Below are 17,587 nucleotides of genomic sequence, written 5' to 3' on the forward strand. Positions count from 1 at the left end.
GCTTTCTTCTTCCTCCAGCTCAGGTCCAGTTACTCCGAGGCAGTTTTGTAGGGCCGAGTGGCTCTCTGGAATATTTGAATGCTTATCTAGCTCATTTTTATTCTTAGATAGATCACCATTTTCCAGACACAGGTGAGCAAACAATAGCATCTAACTCATGAGTACTCCATACCCAACTTATAAGTCACCTCCTCTCAGTCAGTTAAACGGACAAGCAAGCCCAAGACTTTACATTTGTACCAGATTCCTGTGGTCCTCAGCCAAAGCCTCCTTTAATCTATGTAAACTTTGATTGGAATATTTCCTCCACGTGCAAAATTTTCAATCAGTTTTTGGCAGTATTAGACAGGAATTCATCAGACCATAGAAGGCCCACAACCTACAGTTGGCTCCTTACATCGTTTACCAGGGACTCAGCATTACAAGCTTCCCAGGTGGCACAATGGTAAAGAATCCACCTGTCAATGCAGGAGATGCAGATTTGATCCCTGGGTTGGGAAGATCCCCTGGCGTGGGAAATGGCAAACCACTCCAGTATCCTTGCCTGGAGAATTCCAGGGACAGGGGCGTCCGGCCAGGTAGGCTACAGTCTATGGGGTTACAAAGAGTCAGACATGACTGAGCAACTGAGCACGCAAAGGCATCAGTATTTATCTGATACCTGGTACCATCTCCTTTCTTCCCAAACTGCACATCCCCCTCAACTATTACTCTCTACCCTGGAGAACAGTGCACCATAGGATATCTTGTGTTATTTTCTTATATCATACACTCAAATAAGAAGCAGTACATTAAACAATTTTCAGAAGCTCATCCCACAAAGGGAAAGAATAGCTCAGGAATTCATGTCAAATAGTAGTTAACACAGTGCCTTAAAATTTACATGTATTAGCACTTAATGAGAAACACGTAGCTTGAAAATCAGTTAGAAAGATCCAAATTACAGGAAATGCTGTTGTCCATGGAAAGACCCTGAATTGAACAAAAATCTTTCATGAGAGCTTCCCTTTGATTTTGATCAGTACTTTCAGCTTAAATTCTGGACTTCTAGGCAGGTTTCTTAAGTACGCTTTGTGCTATTATCTATCAGTAATAACACCCACAGATTGCTAATACAAAGGATTATATATGTATAGTCATGTATGCATGCAATAATTTTATTTATAACCTTTTACATATGCATTAGATACATGTTATATACATGTATAATGTATGGTATATATACATGTCGGAGAAGGTAATGGCACCCCACTCCAGCACTCTTGCCTGGATGTATAATATGAGATTAAGAACCTCAGCTTAAAGTGGTCTTGAAGGGAAATATCATCTATGTTTCAGATTGTTTCTCCTTGTTAAACAGGGGGGAAATGGCATGATATATGGCATAACATGGATCAATTTTTATAATAGGTTTTAGTCAATTCATTCAAATCAAGAAGTCAATATGGGAAGCAAACAGTAATATAGTCATTAGCCTACAACCCCTCCCTTCCTCCCTCAGGGAACCTTCTGAACCATCTAATAGGTGGTCAACGTGACCCACATCCCAGACACACGATTGGAAGGAAGGGTGGCCACCCCATCGTTATTGCCCTCTCTCTCTCCACTCCAAATTGCTCCAGGAGATACATTTAACCCAAATCATAACAGTTAGAATCCTGCATTGGAATTTATGTTTTTTAGGCTACAAATTAGAGGAAGAGATCCTTCTCTAGTCTGATGGCATGTTTTTAATGTAAATGTAAAATACAAAACTGCAAACTGGGAAGTGAAACAGCCAAAGCACCAGTTTTCTGGACAAAGCCCCTCTGAGATAACAGGACAGGTCCCCAGCCATGTTCAGGGACAGGTTCCATCCTACCTGCGGCCACTTTCTCTCTTCTCCATCCTATAATTTAGTTATGTTGAGCCAGTAACTCTTCCCGTTTTGCCTAAGCTAGTTTCCATTCTATTTTATTATTTGCCAAGAACTAACTTCGCCAACACCAGAGACCAGTCTACAGTTTCTTAAGTGAGCGTCACGTATTCTATAGCACAGAAAGCACTTTCATTTTAGCTTCCTAACCACAGCATAAAACAAGGAGGATCAGGTTCTAGGTTCTAGGTTCATAACCCCTACCCTGTTGTAAGTGGTTGCATTAAATAAAACATTAAGATTGCCTCTCTCTGTTTGGATTGCACGGCTATATTTAAAATGGGTAACCAACAAGGACCTACTCTATAGCACAGGGAGCTCTGCTCAATGTTATGTGGCAGCCTGGCTGGGAGGGGAATTTGGGGAAGAATGGCTACATGCATATGTATGACTGAGTCTCTTTGCTGTTCACCCGAAACTATCCTATTACAACATTGTTAATCAGCTATACCCCAATACAAGATAAAAATTTAAAAAATAAAAAGATTGCCTCACTTTGAATGTAAGAATAAAAATGTTGATACTGTACCTTTTATTTGTTCCACAAGGCTTAGAGTCCTGCTCGGATGAGCTGCAGAATACTCCCTGATATAGATGTTCAGTTGGTCATCTTCACTTCCACTGTTGTACAAAAAAAATTGCAAGCACTGAAATCCTCTTTTAGGGTAAAGTATTCTACTTTCCAGTATTGCTGTGGCCCCCTCGTTTACAGAGCTACGGTTGAAATGCATGAAGAAGCCAGAGCCTGTTAAGAGGATAAGAGCAGAACTGAGAAACCAGGTACTGGATACAGGGATGCATATCTTGTGGGCACTCTGTTCCCACTTAGTTCCTGCTGTATGCAGGGCACTGTTTGAGCACCTAAATGCAGATCTTGGAGCAGGCAGACTATGAAAATAGCAACATTAGATCACTTTTTTCTTACTACAGTTGTTAGTTTTCAAAAATGAAAAAAAAGGGGGGACTTCCCTGGGTCCAATGGTTGAGACTTCACCTTCCAATGCAGGAGGTGCAGGTCCAAAATCTGTTCAGGGAGTTAAGATTCCCACATGTCTGGGCCAAAAAACTAAAACATAAAACAGAAGCAGTATTGTAACAAATTCAATAAAGACTTTAAAAATGGTCCACATCAAAAAAATCTTTTAAAAAATGGGAAAAAGTGTTACCTGCTTAGTCTAGCCTCTCTCTCTCTTTCTCCATCCCTTCCTCCCTCCTACAGTAGTACCTATGGAGGGCCACTATCCACTATTCAAATCTACATTTAAAAAATATTTTTATTGAAAATATGTGACATGCTGATGGTGACTGCAGCCATGAAATTAAAAGACACTTACTCCTTGGAAGGAAGGTCATGACCAACCTAGATAGCATATTAAAAAGCAGAGACATTACTTTGCCAACAAAGGTCTGTCTAGTCAAGGCTATGGTTTTTCCAGTGGTCATGTATGGATGTGAGAGTTGGACTATAAAGAAAGCTGAGCACCGAAGAATTGATGCTTTTGAACTGTGGTGTTGGAGAAGACTCTTGAGAGTCCTTGGACTGCAAGGAGATCCAACCAGTCCATTCTAAAGGAGATCAGTCTTGGGTGTTCATTGGAAGGACTGATGTTGAAGCTGAAACTCCAATACTTAGGCCACCTGATGAGAAGAGCTGACTCATTGGAAAAGACCCTGATGCTGGGAAAGATTGAGGGCAAGAGGAGAAGGGGACGACAGAGGATGAGATGTTTGGATGGCATCACCGACTCAATGGACATGGGTTTGGGTGGACTCCGGGATTTGGACATGGAGGCCTGGCGTGCTGTGGTTCATGCGGTCACAAAGAGTCGGACATGACTGAGTGACTGAACTGAACCATCGTGTAAATTCAAGGTATGCATGTTCATTTGACACATTTATATATTGCCGTCTAATTGCCATCGTAGCAATAATTTGGCACTTCTATTTGATACATAGCATCATTTTTTTGGTGCTGGGAATAGTGAAGTCTAGTCTCTTAGCAGATTTGATGATTATAATACAATATTGTTGCCTATATTCATGATGCTGTACATTCCATCTCTAGGGCTAATTTACTACTTCTTACAAGTTTGTACCTTTAAACAATATCTGTCCTGTCCTCACCAACCCCCATAAAAGAAAAAGGAGAAGCACTTCCATGCTCTTAGAGACTCCAAGCCTTGCCCAGACCATCTGAGCTGTCAAGCAACAGTCCTGGGTTCTGAAATCTAGTTTCACCTATCTGCTGCCAGAAATTGGCAAATAAATAAAAATGTGGTACCTGTAGCTAAAAAATGATTATTTGATTCAAAACAAAATTTCAGTAGAAATTTTTACTCATCTGAGTAAAATTAAATACACTGTACTTTCTACCTTCATTCCTGTTTGCAACAGGAATGTGTAACCTCAACCAGCTGAAGTTGCGGAATGGATTAATTCCCAGTCTGGTGCTGTTCACTGGAAGATCTCTTGGATTCTGAAAGCTTCGAGGAAACAAAACCCCACTGCTCCAGAGGTAAGAGTCCTTCCAGAGAGTGGCAGCCCCCCCCACCTCCTTGCAGTGGGCATATATTATGGGTAGAGGCCTCACAGAGCCCAGGGCTGGCCCATGGGGAAAAAAGCAAACTCACACAGTAAAAGCAAAGAAATTAACCATATCCTTATATCATACAGAACCAATTCTTGAGTAGCACTAGTGGGCTATCATTAGTAATTCTAATACAAATAAGAATTCAAATTGCAGTATTTCACAGCAAAGAAAAAGGCTACCTAGAGCCTGTTATACAGAGTGAAGCAAGTCAGAGAAAAATAAATATTGTATATTACTGCATATCTATGAAATCTAGACAAATGGAACTAGTGAACTTATTTGCAGGGCAGCAATGGAGACACAGACCTAGAGAACAGACTTTCCACACAGCAGGGGAAGAAAAGGGTGGGACAAATTGGGAAAGCAATATGGAGACATGCACATTACCATATGTAAAATAGATAGCTAGTGGGAAGTTGCAAGTTACAGAGAAAACAGGGAGCTCAGCCCTGTGCCAAGTGATGACCTAGAGGAGTGGGAAAGGGTGGGAGGGGGGTTCAAGAGGGAGGGGACATGTGTATACCTATTCATGTTGACGTATGGCAGAAACTAGCACAGTATTGTAAAACCATTATCCTCCCATTAAAACTAAATTTAAAAAGAAGAAAGGAAGAAAAAGGCTAGACGCACTGAGAATAAAACCCAGAAGAATCTCACTCCTGTTACCTCTGCACCGGCCCATGTTGGAGTGATCACTCTCCGGCCCCTCAGAGACCTGGGAGAGCCGCTGCCAGTCAGCGCTGTCTGCTGAACTCTGAATCATCCCACACACATTTTCCAGCTCAAAATCACACGACTCCATAAAGCTCAAGGAGGAGGCTACAAAAGCAACAGAAACAATTACTGACATGCAGATCGAACACAATAAGCTAAGTAGTAAAAACAGCTCATCCAGAAGAACTAGGAATTCTAGGGTGATATTAAAGGGGACTCGTCGCTGAGTCAGGGTGATGGTGGCTTGAAGATCTCTTGATATCTGCAAAACCAAGACAATCAACCAACTGTGAGTTCTGTATAAGCTGCCTCCCTGAGTCTTGTTTATCAGATTAACTGTGTTCGAAACCTGAGTCGAGCCGCTTCCCTGGTGGTCCAGTGGCTTAGAGTCTGTGTTCTCAATGCAGAGGGCCCAGGTTCCATCCTTAGTCAAGGGACCAGATCTTACATGCCACACCTGACTGAGTTTGCATGCTGCAACTAAAGAGTGTTTCTGCATGCCACAACTAAAAAGATCCTGCATGCTGCGGTGAAGATCAAAGATTTCAAGTGCTACAACTAAAACCTGGAGCAACCAAATAAATATCCTAAAAAGAAAGAAATATGAGTCTACACTCCTCTAGTTATTCAGATTAATAAACCGCAACTCAAGTTATTTGAACTCATTTATATTATGACTGTATACTTCATTTGGACTGAAAAGAGTTTTGAATATAGTTGGTCTATACATTTGAGTTAGCAACAGTTTCAGAAACTTGAAGGGGGCATGCTGTGACAGGACTCAGTTGGTTTTTAAATCTGAAGCCCAGAACACATGAGAAGAAAAATGCTACTTCCATGCTGTCATTTGGGATCTGGGTGCTAATCTTTTTGTTGTTTTTTTTTCCTTTCTGAACATCAAACTTTAACTATCAACCTATAATTAACTAACTATAATTTCAGGAAACCCAGCACAGAGTAGAATGTTTTCCTACAGAGCAGAGAGAAAGAGAGATCATGTCAAAGAATCTGTCACATACAGCAGTTATACAGTTGATTCAACTTTAAGACATCAGAGTCACTGAAATCCATTCGCTGGCCAATCACATCCATGAAGTCTGGGACCCTTGTTACAATTGTAGGTTCTGATCCATTTCCGAATGCAGTTTTACTGTAGTGCATCACTGAGCTGTAATCATAGGGAACGTTCAAGGAGTCTATTACTTGATCATCATAGAAGTCAAAATTTCTCTCTTTGCCTAAATGATAAATAAAAATTTTAATTACAAAATTTAGTTTATCTTACTCCAAAGACTGTTAACTTAGAAATAAAGACAATAATAAACATTGTGCAACATTGGTTACAACTAACACTTGATGGTATTTCAAGAGTGCTTCAAATATTCCTGTATTGGAATAGACTATTCAAACTTAGAATTATGATACCACCTGTCATGCTGAACTTGTCTAAGGTTTCACTGCAGCCCAAAGTTGGACTTGAGCATTTGGCCTAAGGTTCTAAGAACTGCTAATGGAAAGCTATGGCTTTTCCAGTAGCCACAAATGGATGTGAGAATTGGACCATAAAGAAGGCTGAGTGCTGAAGAACTGATGCTTTCAAACTGTGGTACTGGGGAAGACTCTTGAGAGTCCCTTGGACTGCAAGGAGATCAAACAGTGAAAGGAAATCAAGACAGGGAAGCCTGGCATGCTGTAGTCCATGGGGTTGCAAAGAGTCAGACACGGCTTAGCAACTGAATAACAACAGTGGGTAGAAAGGGTCTAAAAGGTATCATTGAAACACTCAGTGTTATTGACTGCAATGATGAGATGTAGGTATTCTCACTGGATGGAGATGAAAACAGTTGGGAGGTGTGGTGGGATGGGATGGGGATGATAATGCAGGAAGGATTGATATCATCAGTGATCTCTCAGTTACTGGAATATGTGTAGATGTATGTAAATAAATACATTTAGAGAAGATTCCTGACCACTTAGCATCACTACAAATGGGTCTGATCATCAATGCATAAAGATGCATTATCAAATCAAGGCAGAAGCTTCTAACAAAAATAAGACATTGGAAACCCTGAAGAACGAGGCCATGGGTTGAAGCTAAGCACTTCTCTTGCTCTAGAAATCTTTTAGACTTGGCTATAATGTCTTCCCCCAGACTCTGGGTCAGGGCAAAGGCAAGGGCAACTAATGTGATGTTGGGATTGTGGTGTCAGGGGCCCTCAGCACAGAGCAGCCCTCACTGGCCTCATTTGATAGCCATGTCATCCCTCCCCTCTCACTTCTCTGCCTCCCCATCCCCCTCACCATACCCTATGGAGGCAAGACAGATGGAGAAACGAAATGTCACTGCAGAAAACATGAGTTCTAGTCGGACACGGATATTAAAACCTTTCTGGAGATTTCCCTGGAAATCCAGGGGCTAAGACTCCATGTTCCCAATGCAAGAGGCCCAGGTCTGATCCCTGGTCTGGGAAATAGATCCCACATACTGCAACAAAGACCCATGTGGCACAACTAAGGCCCAGTGCAGCCAAATAAACACATTTGGGGGGGGGTAGGGGTGGAGAAATATTTCTGACTTTGAGCACAAAGTCACAAAAAGTTCCAGCTGTTCAACTACTGCAGCGTTTCGCAATATGGGCTCCAAAGGATTATACGACCAAATACTCCGAAAAAAAAAAAAAAAAAGACCATGATCAAGTCACTTTGGAAAACGCTCCTGCTGGAGATTTGCAATTCACATTAGTCGAGCAAAGACTCCGAACAGTACAATAGTGTAAATAGCTAAGTGTAATTTCTTTTAACCTAGGATTTCCCAGATTAATTTGACCACAGATTCCTTTCTACAAAACACCTCTGAAAAATTGTGGGACAGTGCTCCATAAAATACTCTTTAGGAAACACTGGTTCCTAACATCACATCCAGCTCAAACTGGGGTTCTGGAAAACTGTTCCCCAGTGGCCATCAGGGACTTCATCTCTTACTGAGTTAGAACCAAATGTGCTCAGCCGTGTCCAACTCTTGGTGACCCTATAGACTATAGCCTGCCAGGCTCCTTGTCCATGGGATTCTCCAGGCAAGAATACTAGAGTGAGTAGCCATTCCCTTCTCCAGGGGGTCTTTCCAACCTAGGGATCAAATCTGTGTCTCTTGCATCTCCTGCATTGGCAGGCAGATTCTTTACCACTAGCACCACTTGGGAAGCCCAGAGCCAAATGAAGTAAGATCAAAACATCAGAGTTTTCCCATTATTAATAGACAACACCAATGGCAGAAGAAAGCACATGTTTAGAAATTCAGCATTTATGTTTAAAACAATGTAAAACAATAAGATAAACCTACCTGAAATAATTCTGTTCCAAATTATGCTGACGTAGTCATTCCGATCGGACCGTGACTGTTCATGCCAGAACCCAAGGGCATGGAGAAACTCATGTTGAACCGTTGCTATTTTGTCACAGCCCTCTCCGATGGACAGTTGTTGTATCCCAGTAAATTGCTTCCCCACTGAAGACCAGCAGCTGACAGGGGAGTTTACAGTACAAGGAGGAGAGGCTTTTATATTGATGCAGGTTAAGGTCTTAGAGCTAAATCCCTAATGCCTAATCTACCTGGTTACCTAAGATCCTAGATCTTTCACTTGTGTCTAAACACCGTGCACTTCTCCCAAAACCCAGTGAGGTATGAAAAGCCTTCCAGACCAGATGATCTTTGGAGAACTTGGGCTGACACCAAATGTTAAGGAGTAATTCACCCTCCACTCAGCCTGGCCTGATTTTTTCTGAATATCCCCAAATTTTTCAGATGGTCCTTGAATAAGGGTTCTATACAGGTAGAGAAACTACTCAGAACTGCTGACCTTGAGTCAAATAACTATCATCTTCTTAAGCAAAGTAGTAAGAGTTCTCGGATAGCAAGGAGATCAAACCAGTCAATCCTAAAGGAAATCAACCCTGAATATTAATTGAAGGAACTGATGCTGAAACTGAAGTTCCAATACTTTGGCCACCTGATGCCAAGAGCTGACTCACTGGAAAAGACCCTAATGCTGGGAAAGATTGGAGACAGAAGGAGAAGAGGGCAACAGAGGATGAGATGGTTGGATGGTATCACAGATTCAATGGACATGAATTTGGGCAAACTCTGGGAGATGGTGAGGGACAGAGGGGCACAGTGTGCTGCAGACCATGGGGTCACAAAGAGCCGGACATGACTGAGAGACTGAACAACAACAACAAGAGTTCTTCGGTTAAAATAAATTTAAATCCACATGCTTGCATGCGTACAGATGGGTTTTACTTGAAGGCAGAAGTAAGGAGCTTATTGGAACTCCCCTGGTGATCTAGTGGCTAAGATTCCAAGCTTCCAATGCAAGGGGCCTGAATTCAATCCCTGGTCAGGGAACTAGATCCCACATGCCCCTACTAAGACCTGAGGTAGCTAAATAAGTAGATATTTAAAAAAAAAGAAAAGAAAAAAGAGCGGCTTCCTTGGTGCCTTAGTGGTAAAGAATCTGCCTGCCAAAGCAGAAGACATGGGTTCGATCCTTGGTCCGGGAAGACCCCACATAGCACGGAGCAACTGGGCGCAGGCACCACAGCTATTGAGCCTGTGCTCTAGAGCCCATGTGCCATAGCTACCGATGCCTGAGTGCCCTAGAGCCCAAGCTCTGCAACAAGAGAAGCCACCGCAATGAGAAACCCACACACCAAAACTAGAGCGTAGCCCCCGCTCACCACAACTAAAGAAAAGCCCAGGCAGCAACACAGACCCAACACTGCTAAACTAACTAAATAAAAGAAATAAATGGCACCCCACTCCAGTACTCTTGCCTGGAGAATCCCATGGACAGAGGAGCCTGGTGGGCTGCAGTCCATGGGGTCACAAAGAGTCGGACGCTACTGAGCGACTACACTTACTTAAGGAGTGCGGAAACTACAAACAGGCTGAAGGTCAGAGTCTTAGGGCGGATGGCATGTGACCCCACCCTCCTTGTCTTTACAAGGTTGAGACAGTGCAGTCTGGTTTTATGGCTAGAGGGAAACTACATCCAGCAAATAGCGATGGAAGCCCCAGCCTCCCTCAAGGTTAGGGTCCAGGGCAATCACTATGATGCAATGTCCCAGCCGCAGCAATTCTCAGAACACTTAGAAGACAAACTCTTCAATTTACCCATTGCCCTTGAACACTGATATATAGCTGGGTTCTCCAGACCAAGGCTTGAAGTCAATGCATGATTTTAGGCGATAGCGTTCAAATGCCTTGAGAATAACCCCCCTGGCATTCATCTCTGAAGGGAGAAAACAAACAAAAATAAACTTATTAAAATTATCACCATTGAACAATTCACCATGGAAACAGGGCCTGCAATATATTGTTTATCATGAATTAATCCCTCTATGAAAATTTAGCATTTTATTTTTTACAAAACTTAGTATACAGTATCAATTAAGTATCACATGTAAGTATTTGGTTGTTCTTCAGATTATCTTATTTTGCCCCATGTATATTTCTCTGGAGCCAGGATAGTGCAGATAGCAAAAAATTAAAAAAAAAAAAGGAGGGGGTGTTTCCTTACCTCTGAGAACACATATACTCGTTCACAGACAACCAAAATGAACCATCACTGTCACATGCTTCATCTAAGAAGCTATAATATATATTTAAAGGCCTGCAGCAGAGTTTTTAATCTGAAGACCTTGAGATGAGAGGGACCATGAATATGTTGAGATAGTATTCAAAGAATTATGTCTATACCTCTATTCATATCTATCTCAGCAAAGTGCAATTTCTGGGGAGAGCGTTCATAAGATTCTCAAATGAGTTCAGGGTCTAAAATACGAATAAGAACAACTGCTTCCAAGTTGACTGATGCTAACAGTTTAGATAGAATAGTGCTCAAAGAAGGCAGGGGCAAGAAACCAATAAAGGTATGCAGGAAAGGAAGCTCAGAGGGCAATCTGGGGGAAGGGGCCATATCAGGTGCATATGAAGAGACAGTCACAAATCAGAGCAGGTACTGGTGAAGTGAAGGATGGTGGCTGCCAGCAGTGGGTGACCATATGGCAGAGAAGATGGTGTGTTGACTGGTTCCAACCAGACACACCTGGGTTCTCTCCTATCCTCACTACTTACTTTTTTTCTAAACCAGAGTCAAACATGACTGAGCAGCTAACTTTATGCTTTTTATACAATTAAAACAATGAACAACGTTAAGTTAGAAATTTAACAATTACAAAAACAATTAACCATTCAAAAGTGAACATTGCAGGGGCAATTTCATACATGCATAATGTTCTTCAACACCTTGTCTGTCTAGTTCCAAAACGCCTTCATCACCCCAAGAGGACACTTTGTACCCATTAAACCATTGCATTCTCTCTGTATGGATTTTCCTATTCTGTGAAACGTGAAAAGTCTTAGTTGCTTAATCGTGCCCAACTCTTTGTAACCCCATGGACTGTAACCTACAAGGTTCCTCTGTCTGTGGAATGCTCCAGGCAAGACTACTGGAGTGGGTTGCCATTCCCTTCTCCAGGGGATCTTCCCAATCCAGGGACTGAACCCAGATCTCCCGAATAGCAGGCAGATTCTTTATGGTCTGAACCACCAGGGAAGCCCCATTCCTATTCTAGTCCTTCCTATTTTTTTTAATTGGAGGACAATTGCTTTACAATATTGTGTTGGTTCCTGCCATACAACAACATGAATCAGCCATCAGTATATCTATGTCCCCTCCATCTAGAGCCTCCTTCCCACCACCCCTCATCCCACCCCTCTAGGTCATCACACCACGAGGATGAGCCCCTTGTGTTATACAACAACTTCCCACTAGCTTTCTATCCATTTACTATTGATGCATAATCTTTGCCAATTTAATTCACCTTTGGAGTTTTGGTATTATCACAAGACCAGCTAAGAGGGGAAATAAAATCGACTTTGCAGGAATATTGTAAGACTAGCACAGAAAGAAGAGGTGAAGTTCCAAGCACAGTAGTCCCCATGGATCTGTGGTTTCACTTTCTGTGGCTTTGGTTACCTGCCATCAACCAAAGTCCAAAAATATTAAATGGAAAACTGCAGACATAAGAGTTGATGATCATGAAACTGCATGCCTCTCTGAGCAGCCTGAGGAAATCTTGTGCCACACTGCTCCATCCCACCAGGGATTCCCCAATCTTAGATGTCCATCATCTGCTTTCAATATCCACTCATCGGCCTCATCAAGGCTCAATGACCCAGCGTCACCCAAAGCAGATAGTCCTCCTTCCGATGTGTCATCAGAACGTCAATAGTAGCCTAATGACGCATCACAGCACCTACGTCATTCACCTCAGTTCATTTCATGAAGTAGGCCGTTCATCATCTCCCATCATCAGAAGAAGGCTAACACAGTTCAATAAAATATCACATAACTTTTATTATAGGTTATTATAATTGTTCTATTTTCTTATTAGTTACTATCTCTTACTGTGCCTGATTTATCAGTTTATCATACGTACATAGATTAGGAAAAAAAACTAGTATATATTGGGTTTGGTACTACCCACAGTTTCAGTCATTCACTGGAAGTCTTGGAACATATGCCCCAAGGATAAGGGGATACTACTATAAAATGAGCATTTATCAAATGTTTATTTTCTGCTACCTTCTTACATGTCCATTTCACTGACAACTTAAAGACATTATTCAGAATGCCTCGGTCTAGGTAAAGGTAAAGAACAGGACACACATAGGACCTAAAATCCATGAATCTCTAACAGGCACTCAGAATTCAACCATTTACAATATCACACAAATGATACATGCTCAGGGACGTCCCTCATGGTCCAGTGGTTGAGAATTCACCTTCCAATGCAGAAGATTTGGGTTCAGTCCCTCGTGGGGACCAAGATCCCACACACCAATAGGCAACTAAGCTCACATGCTGCAACTAAGACCCAATGTAGCTTAATAAATATTTTAAAAATAATAATTTTTTAAAATTAGAAGTTTTCTAAAAGTAGCTATGAAAAAATAACACACGGTTATTATAAATAAATAACGAAAGAGAAGAGTGAAAAAGTTGGCTTAAATCTCAACATTCAGAAAACGAAGATCATGGCATCCGGAACCATCACTTCATGGAAAATAGATGGGGAAACAGTGGAAACAGTGTCAGACTTTATTTTGGGGGGCTCCAAAATCACTGCAGATGGTGATTGCAGCCATGAAATTAAAAGACACTTACTCCTTGGAAGAAAAGTTATGACCAACCTAGATAGCATGTTCAAAAGCAGAGACATTACTTTGCTGACTAAGGTCTGTCTAGTCAAGGCTATGGTTTTTCCACTGGTCATGTATGGATGTGAGAGTTGGACTGTGAAGAAGGCTGAGCACCGAAGAATTGATGCTTTTGAACTGTGGTGTTGGAGAAGACTCTTGAGAGTCCCTTGGACTGCAAGGAGATCCAACCAGTCCATTCTGAGGGAGATCAGCCCTGGGCTTTCTTTGGAAGGAATGATGCTAAAGCTGAAACTCCAGTACTCTGGCCACTTTGTGCTAAGAGTTGACTCATTGGAAAAGACTCTGATGCTGGGAGGGATTAGGGGCAGGAGGAGAAGGGGACGACAGAGGATGAGATGGCTGGATGGCATCACTGACTCGATGGACATGAATCTGAATGAACTCTGGGAGTTGGTGTTGGACAGGGAGGCCTGGTGTGCTGCGAATCATGGGGTTGCAAAGAGTCAGACACAACTGAGCAACTGAACTGAACTGAACTGAAGCCCCTTCCTGCTCCTGGACCTTGATCTTCATTTCTAGACCCCCATTTAACCCTTTTCCTCCACTTCTTACTTCCTACCACTCACCTCAAATCTGGCACTCAGGCTTGCAACTGTAACTCACTCATGGGAAGCTACACATGGTTGCTTTGTTACCCCGTTCAGGTGAGTTGCCACTAGCAGCCAGATGATACCCAAGGCTTAAGCTAAAAGACTAAAGCCCTACTAGCAGAATTTCATATGGAAAACAGTATGGAGGTCTCTCAAAAAAGCAAAATAGAACCGCCATATAACCACTCCTGTGTATATACCTGAAAAAAACAAAAACACACCACCATCTGAAAAGACACAACCCCCCCCCCAAATGTTTATAGCAGCACTATTAACAATTGCCAGGATATGAAAGCAACCTAAGTGTCCATCAAGAGAAGAATGGAGGGACCTCCCTGGTGGTCCAGTAGCTAAGACTCCATGCTCCAAATGCAGGATGCCCAGGTTCAATCCTTCATCAGGGAACTAGATCCCACAAGCCACAGCTAAGAGTTTGCATCCTGTAACTAAAGATCCAGCATACTGCAGCTGAGACCCAGGAAGGCCAGATAAATAAATAAATATTTCTTTTAAAAAAAGTTCCTTAACTTTGTAAAATTAAAAAAAAAGAACACAGATAAATGGGTTACGAAGATTAAGTACATGATGGAGTACTACTCAGTCATGAAGAAGAACAAATTTTTGCCCTTTGCAGAAACATGAATGGACTTGGAGGCAATTACACAAGTGAAATAAGTCAGAGAGAAGAAAGATAAATACTGTGCTGCTGCTGCTGCTGCTAAGTCGCTTCAGTCGTGTCCGACTCTGTGCAACCCCATAGAGGGCAGCCCACCAGGCTCCACTGTCCCTGGGATTCTCCAGGCAAGAATGCTGGAGTGGGTTGCCCTTTCCTTCTCCAATGCATGAAAGTGAAAGTGAAGTCACTCAGTTATACCCAACTCTTAGCGAACCCATGGACTGCAGCCTACCAGGCTCCTCCATCCATGGGATTTTCCAGGTGAGAGTACTGGAGTGGGTTGCCATTGCCTTCTCCAATAAATACTGTAGATATCACTTACATGTGGAATTTTTAAAGTACAACAAACTAGGTAATATAACAAAAAGGAAGCAGACTCACAGATGTAGAGAACAATCTGGTGGTTACCAGTAGAGAGATGGAAGGGGGCTGGGGTAATATAAGGGTAGGGGATTAAGAGGTACAAGCTATTAGGTATAAAATAAGCTATAAGGATATACTGTACAAATGAGGAATATAGCCAATATTTTATAATGAGGAAAAATGTAGTATAACTTGTAAACATTTTAAATCACTATATTGTATACTTGTAAATTCAGTTCAGTTTAGTCGCTCAGTCATGTCCAACTCTGCGACCCCATGAATTGCAGCACGCCAGGCCTCCCTATCCATCACCAACTCCTGGAGTTCACTCAAACTCACATCCATCGAGTCAGTGATGCCATCCAGCCATCTCATCCTCTGTCGTCCCCTTCTCCTCCTGCCCTCAATCCCTCCCAGCATCAGAGTCTTTTCCAATGAGTCAACTCCTCGCATGAGGTGGCCGAAGTACTGGAGTTTCAGCTTTAGCATCATTCTTTCCAAAGAACACCCATGGCTTCAACCATCTCCCATACCCTTAGCAACTCCCTGTTAGATTTCTCTATCTTGAATGGCCAGACCAGACACCAAGACATCATATGGTGTCTCCACCACAGTGAGCCTGAAGCATTTCAAATCCTGCATGCCAAAAAGCAATTTCCACCATACTTCTCCATCACTCCCTCTTTAAGACATATTCCCTATTCTTGTTAAAGTCATTGCCATCCACCCAGTCACCTAAGAATGAATCCTGGGCACCAGCCCTTCTTTCCCTAGACCCATCTTCTTGATCTCTCACAGTCAATCACCAAATCTAATTGCTTCCTAAGGCTCTTTTAGAATGATTCACTCTTGTCTATCATCACTGAGAGAGTCTTGGTTTAGAAATGCTTTAATCCTTCTCTGAATTTCTTCAACAGTCTAACTGATCTCCATACTCTTTTTCCGCCCCGCTGGTAATACAGCTTCTGGACTGCAACCAGAGTGATAATGATCTCATTTCTGCACTAAAACTTTTGGTGGTTCCACATGACCCTTGGTATACACACCAAGTTCTTTAACACAGAAAAGACTCAAGGCTGGATTCTGCCTACCTGTTCAACTTCATTATCTCCCCACTCTCAACCTAATTCTAACCAGTGGCTTTCTCCTTTCCCCATGCCTTTGCACATAGTGATCTGTCTTCTTAGAGCATCCTTCCTTTGCTGTCAGAGGCTGCACTAGCCCACACAGTGCCTTAGAAAGAAGCACCCCGCTATACACCAGAAACTAACACAATATTATAAATCAAATATACTTTAATTAAGAAAGGAAGGAAGAATGGAAAGAGGGAAGGAAGAAACGGGCACCAAATCTGAGCAGATACTGCCAGTACTGTCTTGGTATGTGGATGAATAGCACTTCATCCAAAGAGATGAATGCCTCTTGATGAATATGATGCAAACGTAATTTCAGTCCCACTTGCCCCACCTCCCCCGGCACCTCTGTGTGAAGTACAACTTGCACAAACTTCACAGCAGCCCTACTGCACAGGGTCACTTGCTGCCTGTTGTATATGCCTTTATATCTAGCTTGAGTTAAATGTCCTCCAATAGGCTCCCATAGGTCTTTGAACATATATCATCAATCATAATATTTATTCCATTCTATATAATTAGCTTTTGATTTATAATTATCTCTACTGAAATGAGGCTTCCTAGGTTGTGCTAATGAAAAAGTATCTGCCTGCCAATGCAAGAGACGCAAAAGACACGAGTTCAATCTCTGGGTCAGAAAGAGTCCCTGGAGTAGGAAAGAGCAACCCACTCCAGTATCTTGCCTCGAGAATTCCATGGACAGAGGAGCCTGTAGGCTACAGTCCTTGGGGTCGCAAAGAGTTGGACATGACTGAGCACACACACTGAAATATATGATGTTAGTCACTCAGTCAATGTCCAACTCATTGTGACCCCGTGGACTGTATAGCCCATGAGGCTCCTCTGTCCATGGGATTTTCCCAGCAAGAATACTGTAGTGGGTTGCCATTTCCTCCTCCAGGGGATCTTCTAGACCCAAGGATCCAATCCATGTCTCTGGCATCTCCTTTATACAGGTAGATTCTTTACTGCTAAGCCATGGGGGAAGCCCAGATAAATGATACTTAAAGCGAAAATTTCCCAAATGGCAGTTTCTAAACTGATGCGGGCCAGTGATATCATTTTTATTAATCCATGGGTAAAATGAGAATTTTGTTTAGTGTTTTCCATGACAATAAATTTCTAATATAGAAAACTTACCCTTTCTTTTGGATTAGATTCTTCTGACCTTTTAGTATTAAAACATTATTTATTTTATAAAAAGAGGATGATAAAAAGAAAGTGGGTTCTTGTTAAATTCCTGACTTGGCAAAATAAAATCTTAGTAAAATAATGACAGTTCCTAGAGTTTTGTTTGTTTGTTTGGTGCTTGTTTTTCAGTT

At 42.1% G+C, this 17,587-nt stretch overlaps 1 protein-coding gene across 1 annotated transcript in view; it reads right to left on the reverse strand.

Moving 5' to 3' along the window:
• Positions 1-17,587, reverse strand: part of MEP1B (meprin A subunit beta) — a 34,255-nt gene that overhangs the window by 7,426 nt on the left and 9,242 nt on the right. The window contains exons 6-10 of the mRNA XM_005697008.3: positions 10,390-10,507; positions 8,560-8,738; positions 6,239-6,457; positions 5,172-5,324; positions 2,445-2,660 (exon numbers count right to left, since the gene is read on the reverse strand). Coding sequence (XP_005697065.2) covers positions 2,445-2,660; positions 5,172-5,324; positions 6,239-6,457; positions 8,560-8,738; positions 10,390-10,507 — 885 coding nt within the window. The remainder of the gene's footprint in view (positions 1-2,444; positions 2,661-5,171; positions 5,325-6,238; positions 6,458-8,559; positions 8,739-10,389; positions 10,508-17,587) is intronic.

Source organism: Capra hircus, chromosome 24 (genome assembly GCF_001704415.2).
Source record: "Capra hircus breed San Clemente chromosome 24, ASM170441v1, whole genome shotgun sequence".
Classification (NCBI taxonomy): domain Eukaryota; kingdom Metazoa; phylum Chordata; class Mammalia; order Artiodactyla; family Bovidae; genus Capra; species Capra hircus.